The sequence below is a fragment of the Vidua chalybeata genome, chromosome 11 (assembly GCF_026979565.1).
Source record: "Vidua chalybeata isolate OUT-0048 chromosome 11, bVidCha1 merged haplotype, whole genome shotgun sequence".
Classification (NCBI taxonomy): domain Eukaryota; kingdom Metazoa; phylum Chordata; class Aves; order Passeriformes; family Viduidae; genus Vidua; species Vidua chalybeata.
This window is the reverse complement of record NC_071540.1, coordinates 3,257,050-3,275,384: the sequence shown is the minus strand read 5'-3', so window position 1 is coordinate 3,275,384 and position 18,335 is coordinate 3,257,050. Positions and strand designations below refer to the sequence as shown.

At 40.6% G+C, this 18,335-nt stretch overlaps 1 protein-coding gene across 1 annotated transcript in view; it reads right to left on the bottom strand.

Annotated features, from left to right (window-relative positions):
- RHPN2 (rhophilin Rho GTPase binding protein 2) overlaps positions 1 to 18,026 on the bottom strand; it is a 30,691-nt gene extending 12,665 nt beyond the window's left edge. The window contains exons 1-4 of the mRNA XM_053952953.1: positions 17,863 to 18,026; positions 7,031 to 7,146; positions 3,747 to 3,875; positions 972 to 1,047 (exon numbers count right to left, since the gene is read on the bottom strand). Coding sequence (XP_053808928.1) covers positions 972 to 1,047; positions 3,747 to 3,875; positions 7,031 to 7,146; positions 17,863 to 17,925 — 384 coding nt within the window. The 5' untranslated portion in view covers positions 17,926 to 18,026. The remainder of the gene's footprint in view (positions 1 to 971; positions 1,048 to 3,746; positions 3,876 to 7,030; positions 7,147 to 17,862) is intronic.
- Between the last annotated feature and the right edge of the window lie 309 nt (positions 18,027 to 18,335).

Below are 18,335 nucleotides of genomic sequence, written 5' to 3'. Positions count from 1 at the left end.
AAAAAGATAAAAAATTGGAGCATCTAAAATTAGCCAAAACTATTTTTTCTGCAGTTACAAACAGTATGAAATTGATTCAGTTGTGATTTGAACGATGTCTACTCCCTTTCAGTCAACATACAACAATGAGACTACAGTAAGACAGCAGAATTATGATTTGATATCTTAGACAAATTTCACTGTGATGTAAAGGAACCAAACATGTGCTACATTAGCTACAACTGGTTTTAAAACAACAACACTTAGTGGTTTAGAAAGGGACAAACAAACCCCATTATCCAAAATTACAAGGGGATCAAGTGACCATAAAAACTTGTTAACAGAAAGAGACTGCCAACTTCCTGTGAGCTACACTTCAATTAACAAAGCTGCAATGACATCAAGTGGCACCGTGATCTGACCATGGAATTTAACCCACAGAAGTAAAAATAGAGACAAATGCTACAGTGATACAAGATGGTTGACTGTGAGATAAAAATCTACATTGCACAATACACAGAAGTTCAGAAAATAAAGAGGATGGTTCAAGTAGCCAGCAAAGTATATTAGACAACAAACAAGCAGAGTTAATGCTGCAACACTGCTTTCCAACTGAGCTATCCTGGTTAGTGTAAGTTGGTGTATCACTACATTATACTGAGTAAAACCTTCATTACTACTTCCTTTCACACTTACAGCAGTAATCAATACTATTAGAAACAAAACCATAGAAGGATTTTTTATTCTTTGGTTTAACTCTGTCTTCAAAGTGGAATTTCTTTGGAGTCCAAACATTTTTGGACTTCTTGTCCTAACTAGGTAGGAGCAATGACCCAACTCAGCGGTAGTTAATTTTTAACATGTCATGATCTTGATCTTAGGGCAAAACAAAAAATAATTTCTACCTAAATTACTTCTGTTTCTTTAAACAAATCTGAAATGGAAGTTATTACTGTTAACTATTCATTCTGAAATGTGTATGTAAAATTTACCTTGAGGGGGAGTGTAAAGTCTACATCTTTGGTTTCCTTTAGGCCAAGAGGTACCAGGGGAATACTGAAAGTCTCTCTATGGAAAAAAAGCAAAAAGAGTCACAATTTTTTTTCTGCTTCTGTTATAATTACTTTTGTTTTATTTGATGACAGGAATTTCATACATTGATGAGGTAAAGAGAAAAGTATACAGTTCCTTCCTGCACAAGAAAATCTGCCTAATGGCCTGTACTTCTGAAGAAAAGATTGAAGAAAGCTACTTTCCTCCAGGCAAAGCAAAGGAGACCCTCAAAGGCTGCCTTACTGCAATTTAGCTCCACAGCTGCTAGGAGATCTGCCACAGTAAGAGCAGATGGTATGTATTAGCAGTTATATTCAGTATTTTACATGTTAACAATGGTTTTTTATGTCGCAGTTATCTGTGCAACACAGGGAGAAGCAGAGCCAAAGTGTACCAGCTTTCACAGTGAAAGATCTAGGAGTAGAAGTCCAAGAACTACCTAGCTTCCAGGCAATGCTAGGTGTTAACCTCCAGACAAGTCAACCTCTAGAATATCAAAGGGCAATAAGGATGAGAGCTGACTTAAAAAAAGATCACAATAGCTTCCAGATACATAGCTGGTTGTGTAGATTTAACAGATCACTATCAAGCAATTATAAAGTTCATCTAATATTTTCATTTTTCCTGAAAACAACTTTTTGACTGTCTAACCATTGTTTAGAGCATTCCATTATCAACTACAAAATCCCACATTCATTTATGGTCTTGTCAGCAAAACAAACTTTCTTATTGGTGAAAATTCCATCTTGAGAGGGTGGCAGTAGGAACACAGCTTCCTAAGCAGAGCAAGAGTCCTTCATGATCCAGAAAGTGGCTCTGCTAACTTCCAGGAGTTCCAGGATACACAGCCAAAACACCATTTCAAGTGGTGCAAATTATCTGATTTCTGACGACGCTTTTATAAGAAACTTCAATACTTTTACCACAGATTATATCATTGCTTTTTCCTCAAAAGGAAGTGAGGCACATGGAAAAGAAATCCTAACTTACTGATTTAATCCATTCTACTGCCGTGCACATTCCCTGTAGATATCAGCATTAGTCATTCAAAGAAAGTGAATTTAATTTTTTCTCTACAGCTAAGGTGCCACACCCATGGAAGACTGAACAGTTAGGGAGGTGATCCTGGATTTCCAGAACTGAGTAGAAATAGCATCACCCTTCTCAATCAGGCTGACATGTGTGCAAGTACTGGGAGGGCCAACCCTTACATTGTTTTAACACAATCGAGGCTAATCCAGTAAACCATGGGTGTGACCTTATGTTAACAACTGTATACACAATAGTCAGAGAAGAACTATTAATAGCTACTTACTGGTAAAGGCTGGAGCAGTTACAGGGAAATAATTATTTTAGCTGATGAAACATAAAAAGCATTTAGAGCTTAGAATGAAAAGCATTAAGAAAGGCAAAACACCATTCAAATTAGACTGGGAAAGTAGGATCAGGAGAGAATTACAAGCATATTGCTGTCCAGCCTCAAGGCTTCTGCCTGCCTTGCGGCCTGACCTACTGCTCATCCTTCAGTAAGAATCCAAATATTTTTAATATTTAGCTAGAAGAAGAAATAGTACTTGTGGAGCCCTGCTCTCATTTCCACAGCTGTAACTGCTCTCTGTGTTCACATGCATTTATGAAGACCAGAAAAAAACTTGAACAAGAAACCCAAATCTAAAAAAAAAAAAAAAAAAAAAAAAGACCAACCAAAAAACCCCAAAATATTTTTGCATCAAACAGTTGTCAAAGTTTGCCATGGGGGTGGAGGGTAAGAAGTTTAGCACAAGTTGCTGTTTGAGAAAACTACAACATAGATATTTTGCATCAAATCAGTATTCAGTTGGAAGTTACCTCCCTGGAAATGTGCTTCATCCTTTTATATTAAGAATTCCTTGTAATCCACCTGGAAGTTTAACACCTAACTGAGAACAGTGGTAAGAGGGGCACAAAATTATACCCCCATCACATGAAGCATTTCAATTTGTACCTTGAGCTGCTGTTAATCAAATAGTAAATATTTTAGTTTTAGGGGGAACAAGACATATAACTGATACAGAAATCATTTCAGTATGCAGGCAATGAATACTCCTTAACTTTGAAGTTTTATCTTTGAGGAATCCATTGCAATTGAAAAATCAGTGTGCTCTTCAAAGTGAAGAATATCTTGGAAAAAATCCAACTTCATCTACTAAACATTCCTCTGCTTTACCCAAAGAATTTGTGTTTTTCTGTCACTGAAGAGCACACATTGAAGATTACTTAGTCTGCTTTAAACATCAGATCAGCATTGTGTCTCTGCTCTCCAGCTCCAGAGAGGACTGTTATATGCACCACATTTGAGAAGAGATACTACTTTATGGCTAAGTTTGTTCACTCCAGAATGCACTGAGCCAATTAGCCATTCCAGTACTGGAAATTGTGCTAAGTGCCAACTGCTTGCAGTATAGCTCCAAGAGCTTTCAATTCTCACAATACTCCTCTCTTCAAAGGAACTTCACATCCAAGGATTAGTGGCACATACATTTCCCAAGAGAAGGACAAATATGCAGACTAACCCTTAGTCAACAAATCTACCATCAAGTATGTTCTCTTCCTATCAAGCTCTCTGTTCTTTCACATGATTCGTGTCCAATATTCACACTCACCTAGAAACAATTTTGTTTTCAAGGGTAAACAAAAGATCTGTTAAAAATTGAATAACTTAGCTTTATACTTACTCTGCATTTTGATAAACTTCTACTGAGATATTAAGTCCTTCCAATTCTTCCTTTAAGATCTGCAGGTCAGAATTTACAAAACTGAGTTCCAGTAGAACTTGCTCTCGTACTTTGTTATTGGTGGTTGCTCTGCAGAGACATATCATTTTTTTATTGCTCAGGAAAAGGTTTTCTACAAGCTTGGCTGACCCCCTTCAACCTCCAATGCAAGCATTCTCAGCATTTTTAAGATTTCTTTTTATCTCCTTAAGAGATTATACAAGACCTCATGTTTCAGAATTTATTAGTTTTTCTGTCAAGAGAGTGCTTGGGATAGTTTCCAGACAATAATAGCATGCAGCCACAGAAGATTTCCTATATGCCCAATTTTCCGTGTATGATAAAGGGTCAAGCTTATTTTCAGATACATTCATCAACAAAACTAAAGAAGCATCTTAATCAGAAACACTATCCTATTTTCAGATTATGTGATTTTTTTTTTTTAATCAAAGAAGATAGGTTGGTGGAGGTGGGACAAGTCAGGAGACATTCTTCAACAGAGACTTCTCCACCTTATAAACTGAATAAAGATCTTTTGAGACTTCAGATCTTAAGAATAAAAGAAAATTACTTTCCCCCAAAAGTTATTACAGAAAAAAAATATCTTTCAACCAGATCTTTTTAATACAAGACAATTTTCTCTATAATTTGATTTTGTTGGATGCAAATATGATTTTGTTGGCTTGTTTCCTTTGCCATTTATGTATTTAAATGGCAACACTTTGAACTGCAAGCACAATGGATGTCAGCATTTAACGCCCCCAAGCATTTCTTTGTGATTATTTATTTGTGTATTTATGTCACAATTTCTAACCTGAGTCTCCATAATGACAATTTCATTAGAATATTACTCCTTTCAAGATACTTAAATCATCTGTATCTATAAATCCACAGTTATGAGTTTAAGATAAAAGGTATCCATGCTTAAGATACTGTACCCTTATATTAGAGTCTGAATCTGAAGACAGTAACGAACTTAAAAGTTGCAACATTTTGCATTTACCTTTATTTTAAGACAAAATTCACAGCCATAAATATTTATGAACAACCATCTCATAAATCTAGGCTCCACTTGGAGCAGTTCTCCAGTTTTATGGAGCACCTTTATGAAGAAATAATTATTCCAAAACTAAAATTCTATGTTTGTTTTTCGTATTATAAAGGAGTTATCTGTGATTTTTTCTACGCTGTACTTTATTGAATACCTTGGATTGTTTAAATTAAGCAATGTTAACATGTGTTGCCTTGATAAACCAAACTGGATACAAACATATGGTGCAGTGGACCTTACTTGATAAAGGCAGCACCACACAGGTAAATGGGCAAGTTTTGATGCTATAAGCACTTTAATTGTGATGTATTAAGGCTCCATGTTTGGTCTAGCTTACCATCCTCCACAGGAGGGATTCTGGTATCTTTTTCAGAAGCCCCACAGTTCCAGCCAGACTGACTTGTCTATTTGCTCTATGGCTATGAACATCCATGTCAATTTAATTTGATTACCTTTTCGTGTTTTTTACACTGTAGACACACCTTTTAGTAACAACCAGCGGAACACTGCTACAGGGGCAATGTGAAATTGTTGAGATAACTCTACACTGAATTTAATTTTAACTCAACTTCCAGAGCAGAAGGCAATAAAGAAGGAGAGGGTGACTTTTAGAAATTCTAAGAACAGAAGTCTTTGCACTATATGGATCATGTGCTTCAAGCCTAGCTCTTACTTTCAGCCAAAAGTAAAGAAACCTGCATTTCCAGTTTTTTCTCAAATTCTACTCCAGGAGGCTTCTTGTGGACAGCAATTGGTTTGTTTCTTTTAGAACCTGATGAAATTCAAATAGAATCTGCAAACAAAAACCTTGTTTATGTTTTTCCTTAGGAGACTGTAGATATAACTAATCATGTGAACTGTCTAGTGGTCAGGTTATTTTTTAAATTGCTTCTTTCAAAGAACTAGCTAATTTTAATAGTTCAACAGGTGTACATTCATTTTAGATTTCTAAAATCTTAAAAATAAATCTGTTCCTCTACTCTTAAGTAGATTTAGTTCCCACTCCTGTAAATAGCAATTCTAGTATTTCAGCAGTTAATGCTGGCATCAGAAACTGAACTTTAGGATATCTAGGTTAAACGTTACCAGTTTTCTCATCTCTTTAGCCCTCCCAAAACACTCCTGAATCAACAAGCGGAAACATTAACTGAATTAAGTATTCCATTTCAAAAGCAGGTATAATGCAAAACATACAAAAAGCAGTAAAATTCTAAGTCTCACTCCTTAAGTCAATTACCAGTAAACAAAGCAAATTTAAGTCAGTCACAGAGACTAAAATTACCTAAGTTTTCAACCTGTCACATCTCTTGCAAGAGTGGAGATAAAAGCAGGTAACAGACAACATGCAACCCATTGATTAATGGCAAGTTTAAAAAAAATTAATTTATCCAAGCATTTTAACTTCTTTAAGTATATTTACTAGATTTTGTTTTTGAAGACCCATTGTTGTTCCAGTTACAGAGAAACAAGACACTACAGGAAACTACTGCAGATGAGAACTGGGATAGTTTTCAGTTCTTCTGTGTAAGATTGGAAATATACAGGCTGTTTGCCAAACAGTTGATCACAGGATGTAACAGCTTTAAGGCAGGGTCAACATAAGGCTATTCCTATGGGGACAGCCACATATGAAAATATATCCTAACAGAATGTCATAGATGAAGCTACCTCAAACTGTAGGAGAATTTGGTGGCAACTGGTGGTAACCCAGCTCAAATCAGATGTGTGCTACCCTGCTACTCCTGTATCATTATTACAGGGAGTAAAGAAGGCAATGGATGGTCCTTTCTACTATGCAGCACAGAACTAAAGGATCTTGGAAAAAGCCAACAGCATAGTGGCAATACCTTTATTTGATTTGAAGAGTAAAAGGGACTCATTACAATATTCAGCAAGGTTCACTTGCCATTATCACTAGCAATAAAACTGAACACAGAGAGCAACCTAAGAAAGTCTAACATTTAGCTCATTTACTACAACATAATATGAAAGTGCACCTGAATGCAAATAATGACTCTGTAGAGCTATAGCTTGAAAAAATTTCAGGGAGATTCACAAATCATTCTACAGTAAGAGATGCAGCATGTTCGGGGAAAATGAGGAGAAAATAACAATAGCTAAGAGACTTCTACAAAATTAAAAAAATTAAACAACTGTTGCTTGGGCAAGAAAACTAAGAAACCATGACGTGTACCTTAAAAGGTTTTCAGCACCAGCTCTCATTCTCACTGCTCTTAAGATCTGTTGGTTTAGAACAGCTCTTTGATTTTGCAGTTTGCTTCGTCCAGTCTCAGCAAGAGGATTACATCCCTAGAATTAAGAAAACAAGTTTTTTGTTGCTGTTGGAAGAAACTTCAGAGGGACTAACATGGAATTTAAATGAACTTTCAAGGTTTATTTAAATTCAGTGTTAAAGGCATAGGTTCCATATGAATACAAATTAGTTACCTTGACATCAAGGATGATCTGACATCAACAACAGTATTTCTTGTCTCAAACTTGGTCATTAAAATCAAAAGGGACCATGACCATAGTACATTTCAACATCAAAATCCAGACAGAAAATATTTGTTTTAAACCTTAAGTACACGTGAGCCAGTCTCTTCTCCCCTAAAAATATTTTCAAGGTATTTTGCAAACGCAATCAAATTTGACAGAATGTTATTTGTAGGATTTTATGAAAACAGTATCTGGCAAGACATCAACTCTCATCAAAGCTTCTGCCTTGTAAATATCAGAGTTCCATACTGGGATATATGCAGCCTTGAAATACAACTCTGTCCAAAACAGACTGTGGTGCTCAAAGTTTGGGGCCCAAAAACCTGCTTCCAGTTTTAGGATCTCTGATCTTTCCTTCTGGTGGCTCAGACCTTCAGTACAATTCCTCCCCCTCCTTCCCTAGGCTCCTTTCTTTACATCTCAAACTTACCAAAATAGAGCTTAACAGGGTAAAATGATTATACCCTCAGACTCTTATCAAATTAGGCTCTTGTAAAGTGTGAAATCTAGAATTCACAAGAATGCTCCCATGTATGTGCATACCGTACACAAGTACAAGACTCAAAACTCAAACTGCTGAAATGTGTTTGAGCAGGACTGAGCCACTGTATTCTGAGCACTGATAAGCTAAAACTGCTACAGATGAATAGGACTGCATGTTTGTCCTTTTTTGATTAAGGGAAACACAATTTTAACACCTTTTAAAAATACGTTAGAAATTTCTCTTCCAAAATTTATTCTTTGCCCCTGCCACCCCTTTTTTAAAAAGTATCAAATGCCTTTGAATCTTAATACTCAGGAATCTGCCAGCACATCCCTGCAGCCTTAACTAATAATTCTGAAGCAAATAAAATCACTGTTTTAAGGCTTACACTTAAATTAAGAATGTCTTTTTGAGAGGCCTCACTGGGTATGATTACAAAGCTTATCAGTCCTACTGTATTGTCTGCTACACAAGAAGGAGGCTCAGACCTCTCTAAGTCTTCTTTCAACTACTCCAGCCACTAAATTATGCACTATTTTGGACCTCTCCCTCTTAGTTTCGACTAGAAAAAATGTTTTCTGTTATAAGAGCATTTAAAAGTCTATTAACAAGCTCTAATTATGAGTGGCCAAGCAATGACATACCAGCAAAACAAAAGGTAGTATTTAAACAGAACATGACATTCTGATCATGAAGTTCAGTTCTTGTTTTTGTTGTCAAGTGAAAGCAAATTGACTTGACAACAGAGAAATGAGCCGATCAAACCAGATTACTCTAGTTCAACTGAGAAGGCACATAGCCCAATAATATTAATTTTACATACCTAGTTTGAAAAGCTTGTAATAAATAGGTAAAATGGCAGGAAGCTTGTGCAGACATCTCCAGAAGCACCATTTGACATGTAACTTCAAAAAACACACCACATTGAATTACTGCCTTGAAATACCACTCGCAGCATGAGCTCACAGCTCTCTTCATTGACAAAGCTCTCACAGCAAGCATGACACCTTGTGTTGGTTTGGCACCGCCTCGTTTTTGAGCAGCAGGGGAGAGCCACCAAAGTAGCTTCTGTGAGAAGCTGCTAGAAGCTTCCACATGTCCGACACAGCCAATCTCTGATGGCTCGGAAGATGGACACGCTGCTGGCCCAGTCAGAGAGGCTGGCAATGCCTCTGTGATGGCACATTTAAGAAGAAAATCAAAACAGCGCACACAGTTTTTCCCAGGGGTGGGGAGGTGCCGCAGCCCAAGTCAAGCCCTGCCTGCCTGGTCGCCCCTGGCCAGCCGTGCTGAGGGAGGGAGGGCAGGGGCAGTTGTGGTTTCTCCCAGCCGTGCTGAGGGAGGGAGGGCAGGGGCAGTTGTGGTTTCTCCCAGCCGTGCTGAGGGAGGGAGGGCAGGGGCACTGGTGGCGTCTCCCAGCCGTGCTGAGGGAGGGAGGGCAGGGGCACTGGTGGCGTCTCCCAGCCGTGCTGAGGGAGGGAGGGCAGGGGCAGTTGTGGTTTCTCCCAGCCGTGCTGAGGGAGGGAGGGCAGGGGCAGTTGTGGTTTCTCCCTCCTGGCACCCAGCTTGAGGAGAGGTGCTGAATAATGCCAGCGCCATGGGATCTGCCGCTGCCCCTGCAGCGCCGGCAGGGGCGCCTGGCTGGCAGCGGAAACATGGCGAGCAATTCTCTGATATTGAAGCTAGACGAAATCAACCTCTCAGCAGTGTGGGGTCGTGCAAGAGTCTTTGAATTGGTGGAACTTTTTGGTGATGGTACCTACGAGCAGCAGTTTTTCTTCTAGTCAGAGAAGAGAAGGAAGTGAGGGCATGTGAGGGAAAACAACATGGCACCACCAAGGTCAGTGGGAAAGAAAGAGGGGAGGAGGTTTTCAAGCATCTGAGCCAAGATTTCTCTGCCAGCCATGGTGAGGACCATGGTGAAACAACTGTCCCCCTGTAATGCACAGGGGGATGTAAATCCACAGGGGATGCAGAGATCCACTGGTAAAAGCACTCACACCGGAGTGGGTGGGTGCCAGAGGAAGCTGTGATCCTGTGGGAGACCCAAACAGAGAGAGAGGGCGCTGCTGCCAGAGAGAGAGAGAGAGAGAGCCCTTGCTCCCAAACTGGAGCAGCCTATCCTTAGAGAACTGCACCCTGTGGACGAGTGACCCACACCACAGCAGTTCTGGGAAGACTGTCTGCCTGTGGGAGGGACCCCACAGCACAGCAGAGGAAAGACTTCTCTCCCTGAGTGAACAATAGAAGATCTCGGGTGATGAACTGAACAAAACCTCCATGCCTGTCTCCCTGCACTGTTGGTGGGAAGGAGGGAAGGGCTGTGGGGAAAAAAGGTGTTTTAAAGGCTTATTTTACTTTTCATTATGCTCCTCTTACTCTGTTAATAATAAATTTACTTTATACCTTTAAATTTTAATCTGTTTTGCCCTTACAGTGTTTTCTCCCAGTCCTCATCTCAACTCATGAACCCTTTGTTAATTTCTTTTTTTTTTCCCCACTCCTCTGCCCAGCTGAGAACAAGAGAGAATTTCGTGGGTGCCTGGTTGGCCAGTGTCAAACCACGACACACAGAGAAGACGAACTTTTTACTGGAGGGAATACACACATGCAGCAAACTCATTCATCTCGGATTAGAAGCAGTCCTTTAACTATCAAATACTTTATGCTCCTTTACACACAACAAAGACATAAGCAACACACAGTTTAGTGTACAACATGGTCTTGTAGCCACAAGTTTCTGTCTGCTCTTAGTCTGGTTCTTTTTCTGGGATGAAGCTGTTCTTCCGCACTTTGATTTTCCTTCATTTTGTGTTGTATAGTCTTTTTTACTACTGCTATTCGAAGTTTTATCTCCTTCCATTCTATCCATGCCATTTTTCATTTGAACCTCACAAATTATTTGCTCTTGCATTTATTTTGAGTATTTAATTCTCATCTCAGACCTGTTATCTCCATATTTATGCACAGGTACTTCCTTCCAACTTCTTTCTTGACCACTTAGTTCAAGCATCCTTCTAAAATGTATCCTTGCCTTGCCCTTCATTTTTTCTGTAAAGCTGCAGCTTCCTCCCAGAATTCCCTAGTCCTTTTGGTGTGCCAAACATGTTTGATGACATCATTCAAATACTTCTTTACAGCTTCTCTTCAGAAATTTTTCAGGAAGACCAACTGCCTGATTCCTAAGCCCATGAAGCTTGTAGATGTGATGTCTTCATTTGAATGAACTTTTGATCAAGCTCCCACTGAACAATGAGTACAAAACTGCAGTGATCTGAAACTCTCTGCAAAGAGAAAAAGCGTAAGAGATGTTTCCCTCCTTTTCAGGTCCCCAAGCACTATTGTCTATAGGAAGGAAAACCAGCCCTGGGCCCTACCAGGACAGGGCACTGACAGGCCAAGGTATCAGTTTTGATAAGAGGCTTCTTATGGGTAGAGGAGTCTGTTTTCAGGATACACCCACCTGTTCAAGCATATGGCTCCCATTAACTTCACAAAGCCTACAAGGAATTAATATTGTACTTTTTGGGAAATGTTGCTCTTTACATCTCCTGCACAAGGGATGAGGACACTCAGCTAGTTAGTGTTCATTTGCAGGCTTAAACTCTTTATTGTAATCAAGCTGCCATAAAACTGATGGATAGTGTGGGAAATGGATTTATAGAAAATTCTCAAAGCCTGACGAGGCTCACGTAGCGTGTATCTGTATGCAAACTGTGAGATAACAAATGCTGACTTAGAAATGTCATAGAATAGGACAGACGTTGTTGAGAGAGAAATGGAGCTAGAAAAGTTTCAAAAGATAACCTTAAAAATAAGACTAGATACTTTAATGAAATAGAACAATGAAAAATGCATTATAGTAAGACCCATGAGAAGTAATTTTAGATGATTGGCTTTAAAGCATTTACAGCGTAGTGTAGCAAAAACTAATAAGCTAAGAAATGCTTATAATGTATTGTCATTAAGAAATAATTAATTTCTGATTGTGATGTTGTGAATTATAACACCTGCATTGTCTCACCCTTCACATGAGACTAAGAATAGAATTAAAGTTTTTAAAACGCCTCTCAGTTACCACATCTCTAAGTCAAAAAAGAGCTTAATCTGACAAAGGTAGATGTCTGCGTAGAGAACCGTGAAAATAACCAATATCTGAAAAAAAACCTCAAGAAATACACAGTCTGGGAAAGATACCCCTTGTGTAAAGCACAAATTCTGTCTGCTAAAAAGTTTTTTAGCAAACAGGTCCAAGCAAGTGCTTAGTTTTGTCTTCCTCCGTGTACAGGATCGCTTTCCCAAACAGCATTTCTACATGGTTCACATCAAAAGTCCAGTCATGATGAATGCAAAAATCATGACTGTTTGCCAAACAATGAGTAATGGCAGTAAGTATTCCAAATTAACATAAATATGCTTTACAAAGTAGTGGTTTGAACTTTTAAGATGAGCCACACTGTCTGAAGGTGACACAGAGTTGAAACTGGGTGTGCCTCCCTGCTTAAAGGAAAACAGTCCTTTCCAGCCAGTGCAGATTGTCAAGCCCAGCAGTGTACACAAACGGCCATATCCTCCAGGTACTTAAACATGCATGTTTAAATAACAAGTATGTATGGAACTTAAGCACATAACTTCTTTGGTTCTAACAGCAATCATAGAAAACAGCATACTTCACACCAATATTTCTAGAACTGATCCCAAGTCCTGCTAAATTGTCATTTCCTTACCTTCTTGAAGTACTATAATTAATGGGTTTTTGCATGTTACCACTAGTTCAGTTTTGAAAATTTAGCTATATACTGCAGATCTTTCAGAAGCACCAGTTTTATCTGAGTGTTTTGTTGTTGTTGTTGTTTTTTGCTTTAATAAAGAGGTTGGGAAGATCTGATCTTCCAGAGCCTGGTCTACTTGTGCTATGAATGAAGTATTGTATAGTTCTAAGCGCCCAAAGATTAATATAAAGTTAAAGAAGTAATTACTGTATTAGACTCCAAATATGTATTTCCTACATGAACTCCATCTTGTCACAGCACTCACTAAGCAAAATTTAACATTCATATTTCATCACAGACATCTGTCTCTTGACTAACCAAGTTTCAGATGATTCTTAGTTTCACATGAATGCCTACTTTCTGTTTTAGGTTTTATGAATTTGTATATAATGAGTGGACTTTGGATGACAAGGGTTATGAATCATTGCAATGTTGTTTCTGTTCTGCCAGATGAGAGGAAAGAGAACAAATAGCCAAATAAATATTCCTGTGTCGATGCTAATGTTGATGGTTGCCTGGCTACTAATGACTTAAAAAGAGCCCCAGGAGCTAAACCCCAGTGGAATGACAGGTGTGGCAGGTTGGTAAACTGATACATTAACAACAGGTGGGGGGAAGCCCTGCAGAAAAAGCTCAGAAAGAGGGGGAAGGACACAGAGTTAATTAGGGAAGTGCTGATTCATGAGCTTGTTACCATACCTATCATCATCTTCAGTCTGGTACCTCACTTATGGAGCTGCTTGCTTCTGCTTTTAGCCTTCTTCCCTGACACAGGGGACTAATATACAGTCATTCTTTCTGAATCAGCTTGGTCTATATGATAAGCATCTAGCCTCACAGATGAAAGCAAAGCTTTAAGAAAGAGAAAAAAATTATGCACCTTTGTTCAACTGATCAGAATCTAAAGGTTTATTAAGCTAGCTGTCCTACTGCTCTGCCTCTGTGTAGCACAGTGGACTGCTATCCACAAGCTGGGATGTTTCATGTTGAGCCAGCCAATACCTAGAGAGCTGCAGAAATGTTAACCTTGGAAAATTAACTATGCCTTTTTCTTACCATTCATTGCAACTTTCTGACTGGTGAGAGACATTTGAAAATATGGCCAGTGTAAGGTGTTACAATGCAGCAAGCCAAGGTGGGAAAAACAGAGTAGAAAGAACTGGCTAGGTATCTCTTCCTTGCTCTGCTCCTACCCACCAAAAAAACCAAACAAGAAAAACAAAAACCACCCCCAAACAAGCAAACAAAAAATAAGGCAGACATAGCCCTACTAATAGTTCATGACACAAGCACTGGATCCCATGACTGGGTGAGTGCTGTATTATAAATATCCTGAGTTCTGTACGTTGATGTGTCTCAGGGATATTTACTTTGCAAAAGCTTACTGGTTAAGTGGGGTGGTGTGCTATTAAAAAAAAAAAAAAAAAAAAAAAAGTGAGAACAACTTGAAAAAGAAAGCTGTTTCTCTCATAAGCATTCAAAGGTAACTAAAAAAACCCAGGGAGACATTTGAGAGGCCAAGCAAGCCACAGAACCATGGCAGGTGAAAAAAATGAGCATGGTTGGGAAAAGCATCTCATGGAAACAAAGCAGCCATGATAACAGACCTGCTTTAACTACTATTGGTCTGTAGAAAAATTCTTCCTGTCTAAATGCTCTACTTTTAAAACAAATTGTTCTTTCCTCTCATCATTAGTTTTGTCATTATTTTCATAGACAAGGAAGACCAGGGGCAGAATTTGGATGGATGTGTGGGACATGCATTGCTGATTCACTGATTGCTGTCAGTAACAGCGAAAGAATGTGAAACTCCACACAGAATAGGTCAAGACATGAGGCTCATGGTCCAAGAGCACTCACACCACCTAGGAGAACAGGTACAGTGTGCCCTGGCAATGTACACTGAACTAAGCCAAGATAAACACAACAGTAGCAAAACCAGTTCCTGGTACATTATCATGCCAGAAATTAAAAAGTTCCAGGCAGAAGCTCTATCTTCTTTTTGATGGAAAGTAAGGTGCTTCTTCCATTTTGCCATACTCTCTTCAGGACCCCACAAAGGATATTTTTTGTTGTTTTCCATTTTGCTTTTAAAAGTAAAAAACCTTCTCCCAAGTTTGGTTGCAGCTCATCAAACACCTCAAGAGGGTTGTTTCAAAGGACAATATAAGAGGAAGTGAATGGGGCAACAGTGATAGAGTTAAATGTACCCTGTATGGCTGCACAGGTAATTTCCTTAAAATAAGGTGATTAAAAAAAGAAAAAACACCAACAAAAGATACACCAGCATTGAACCAGCTCAAAGCATCTTACAGGTTTAAAGAAAAATTTTGCATATATGAATGACAGGTCTTTGCTATGGGGAAAAAGGAGATAATGGAAAAAGGGTAAGGGAAAAGGTCCATCTGGAGCAGCTCTGACATCACTGCAAGGGAATGGGGAGGGTAGATCTGAGAAAGGCTGCAAGTGAACTTCAGTTCCTGGCACCCACCACATCTCAGACTCACGGCAGAGTCACTTTTTAGTGTGACAACAGAAATCAGAGCAGGAAACACGACTGTGCATCTGTGTCCCTGTTTCTGGCCAGTCATAGTTTTACAGGGCCCCCTCCCTACATAAAAAAAAAAAAAAAGGGCACTAAACAAAAATTAAGTATGTTGCTTTACATACTGCATCTTGGGGATAGTGAGGACTGCTTTCTGGTATGCTGTATTTAAAACTTCAAAAGGCGTAATACATAAAAGAACAAGAGAGACTTTGAGCACATTTCCCATAGTAATCCATTCATCGAAAGAAATCAAAAGTCTAAAACAATTGGATACTGTATGAATTGCCCAATTTTTCTCAATTATAAAATTTCACTGTGCAATAGTCTTAGAAAGTATGAGAGACAACCTCACTGTGTAAGTAGTGCTTGGAAGCCAAGTTTGAGCAGGACTGATGCAAAGCAAGTGTTTTCACCTTACTACACAGCTTACAGAATAAAAATTCAATTAAGTACTTACCTTTTGACCTAAAAACATAAAGACTATCCTTGGAAATTGATGTGATTCTGCACCAACAAAAGTGGTAAACCAACCCTCAAATCTTTTCAGGAAAACAAACAGTGTGATTTAGAAAGGAAGGAGTAAACAATACCAAGGTAACTCAGAGGGGAAGGGGGAGAAGACCCACAGACACCCATCAAAAGCTCTGTCACTAATTTCAGTCACATGAAATCACCAAGTATACCGTTCACAGGGACATGTAGATACCACATTTAAAGTATCTCCTTGGGTTCACAGATTGTACTTGTTAAAGATTCCAGGAGTGGGATTGTTTTGGTCCATTTTTTGGTGTTTTGGTTTTCCTCCCCCTTCACCTAGAACTTCTAAATCAGAATTAAAGCTCTGACTTTTGAGACCATTCAACTAACATATAACAAGGTATACTATTTTTCTTCTTATTTTTGGGGACTAAAGGCTTTGAGCATCTAGCCTAATCTGAAGTTCCTAACTTTAATAAAGACACTTATGAGCTGGCTGAACCTTTCCAAGATCTGGGGGAACAGAGGCAAGAATGTTTTACTGCAGCGTGTGGCTCATTCAGATTTTATCAGATCCCCACTTTTTCATTACTTATGTCTTAAAGCAGTAAGTAATAAGAAAGATGCTCCTGTTGATCTTAGAGTATTTTCATATATGAAAAAAATTTCATTCCTGTCCAATAGGCTTTACACTGATCTAATATGTTTCAGTGACCATAACTGCAACATACAACAACTTCATTTAAAATAAACTCAGTCGTTTAGCAAGTCTGAGTGTAGAAGATCTACTACTCATAGGACCTGAGGCACAATTTGACTACTAAACTTCAGTTAGCCCTTATCAGCAACTTAGTTCATGAAAACTCAACTTTTTTACTAACATGCCTCAAGGCAGCCTATGAGCTTCCGACAGTGTAGAAAACATAGCTATGAAAACGAAGTAATTACAACTTGGCCACATTGTATGACTGGGAAAGACTGCTAAAGACTGGAAGTCCTGCTAAAGACTACTAAGGCAGAAGTGATTTACTCGCCAAATATTACAGTAGGATTACTCAAATGAGGAAGCCAGACAAGATTTGGTCCAAGTTTTGTTTCAGCCTGTCTAGTTATTTACAAGGTGGTAGCGATTCCTTGCAGCATGGCTGGCACAGGTAAAGCTTGGCTCTTTTCAGCTAGAAACAGTTCCTCTGCTAAAGGGCAATGTTGTTTAAGTTCCTGCAGGCTTATAAATTCGATAAATACTGTAGCAAAAAAATCAAACTGCCTGTAAAGAGGGAAACAAAGCAAAACCTATGTACCTCAACACCACGTAATCCAGGTGGTTGATGAAGTGCGTAATGGGGCTATTTTTGGGCAGAGGCGAGCAGCAACAACCTGATGTATGCAGCTTTTTTTTACCCCCTCCATAGACTACACAGTTCATGGTCCTGGATCCAGAATCTACACCAAAACTCCCGTGTACCTACACCCCGACTTGAAACCTATGGACGGGAGTTACAGGTGCTGGGAACTTAAAAACAACAAGGGAAGGCCGAATCAAAGCTCTCTGAAAACGGCACTTACTGCCCTTTACCTCCAGTGAAGTTCACAGAACCCCACAGGGCTGCATTACAGGCAATACTTAACTATAATTACTGTTGTGCAAAAAGAACTCAGGTGCAGGTTACGGCATAAGCCGCCCAGTCAGTCTGAAAAGTAGTTAGGGCAGATGCTCATTAGGAACTTCCTAATGAATCTGTTAACTTCGTGCCTTACTCCAGTAAACTTTCTTACAGGTACATAAGGCAATTTACTAGAAAGCGCGCGGAGACGCGGCGAGTAGCAAACGGGGAAGAGAGCAGGGGGGGAAAATATAAATAAAGACAGCAAAAAGAAGGCCGACCGACAAGTGCAATTAGACTCATTTTGGGAAGCTACGAGGGCTCCTGTCCTTGCGGTGACGCCCAGCTCCGCAGCAGGGGAGCGCCGCCGGGGTCCCCGCGCAGCGCTCCGCCAGCTCAAGGCGGAGTGCGCGCCGGGCGCTCCGCGCTCCCTCAGCGCCAGGTCCCCGTCTCGCCTCCCTGCCCTTGGCCCCCCAAGGCTGCTCCCCACGCCCGTGGGCTGCCACAGGACGGAGCCCACGACGCTCCGCCGGGAGAAAGCAGACCGTGAGGGGACCCCAGCCCTCGGGAGGCGCTGCCCCGGGCACACAGCCCACTGTGCTCGCAAGCCACGCGCCGCGGGCTGGCCACCGAGCCTCCCACCTTCCGAAAGTAGCCGTCCCCCGCCGGCTCCGCCGCCTGCCGGGGCAGCAGGGCGTCTGTCATCTTCGGGCGGGCCGACCGACCGACCAGCCGTCCGTCCGTCCGCCACTGCTACGAGGCGAGCTCTTCTCCGTGAAAGCACGACCCTGCGGAAATGCCACCAGCGCCCCACGGCACCGCCCGGCCCCACCTCCGGCGGTGGCGGGGAGGAGCTGCCCCGCCCCATGGCGCTGCTCCTCCGCCGCCCAGTGGCTCTGTGGAGGTCCTGGCAGCGACCCCCGCGCCTCGGCCCGTAGAAGCCCCGCCGGGATGGCTGAGGCGCCCCTCGTGCGGAGACGGGCGGTGGCTGTGCCTGACTGAGAGCGGAGCCCGGTGCCCCGCTGTGCGGTGGCGGCTCAGCTCGCTCCTCCTCGGCCCTCCGGCCGTTCTCCGCTGAACCGTGCCGGAGTCTGCCCGGCCGCCTCGAAGGCGCG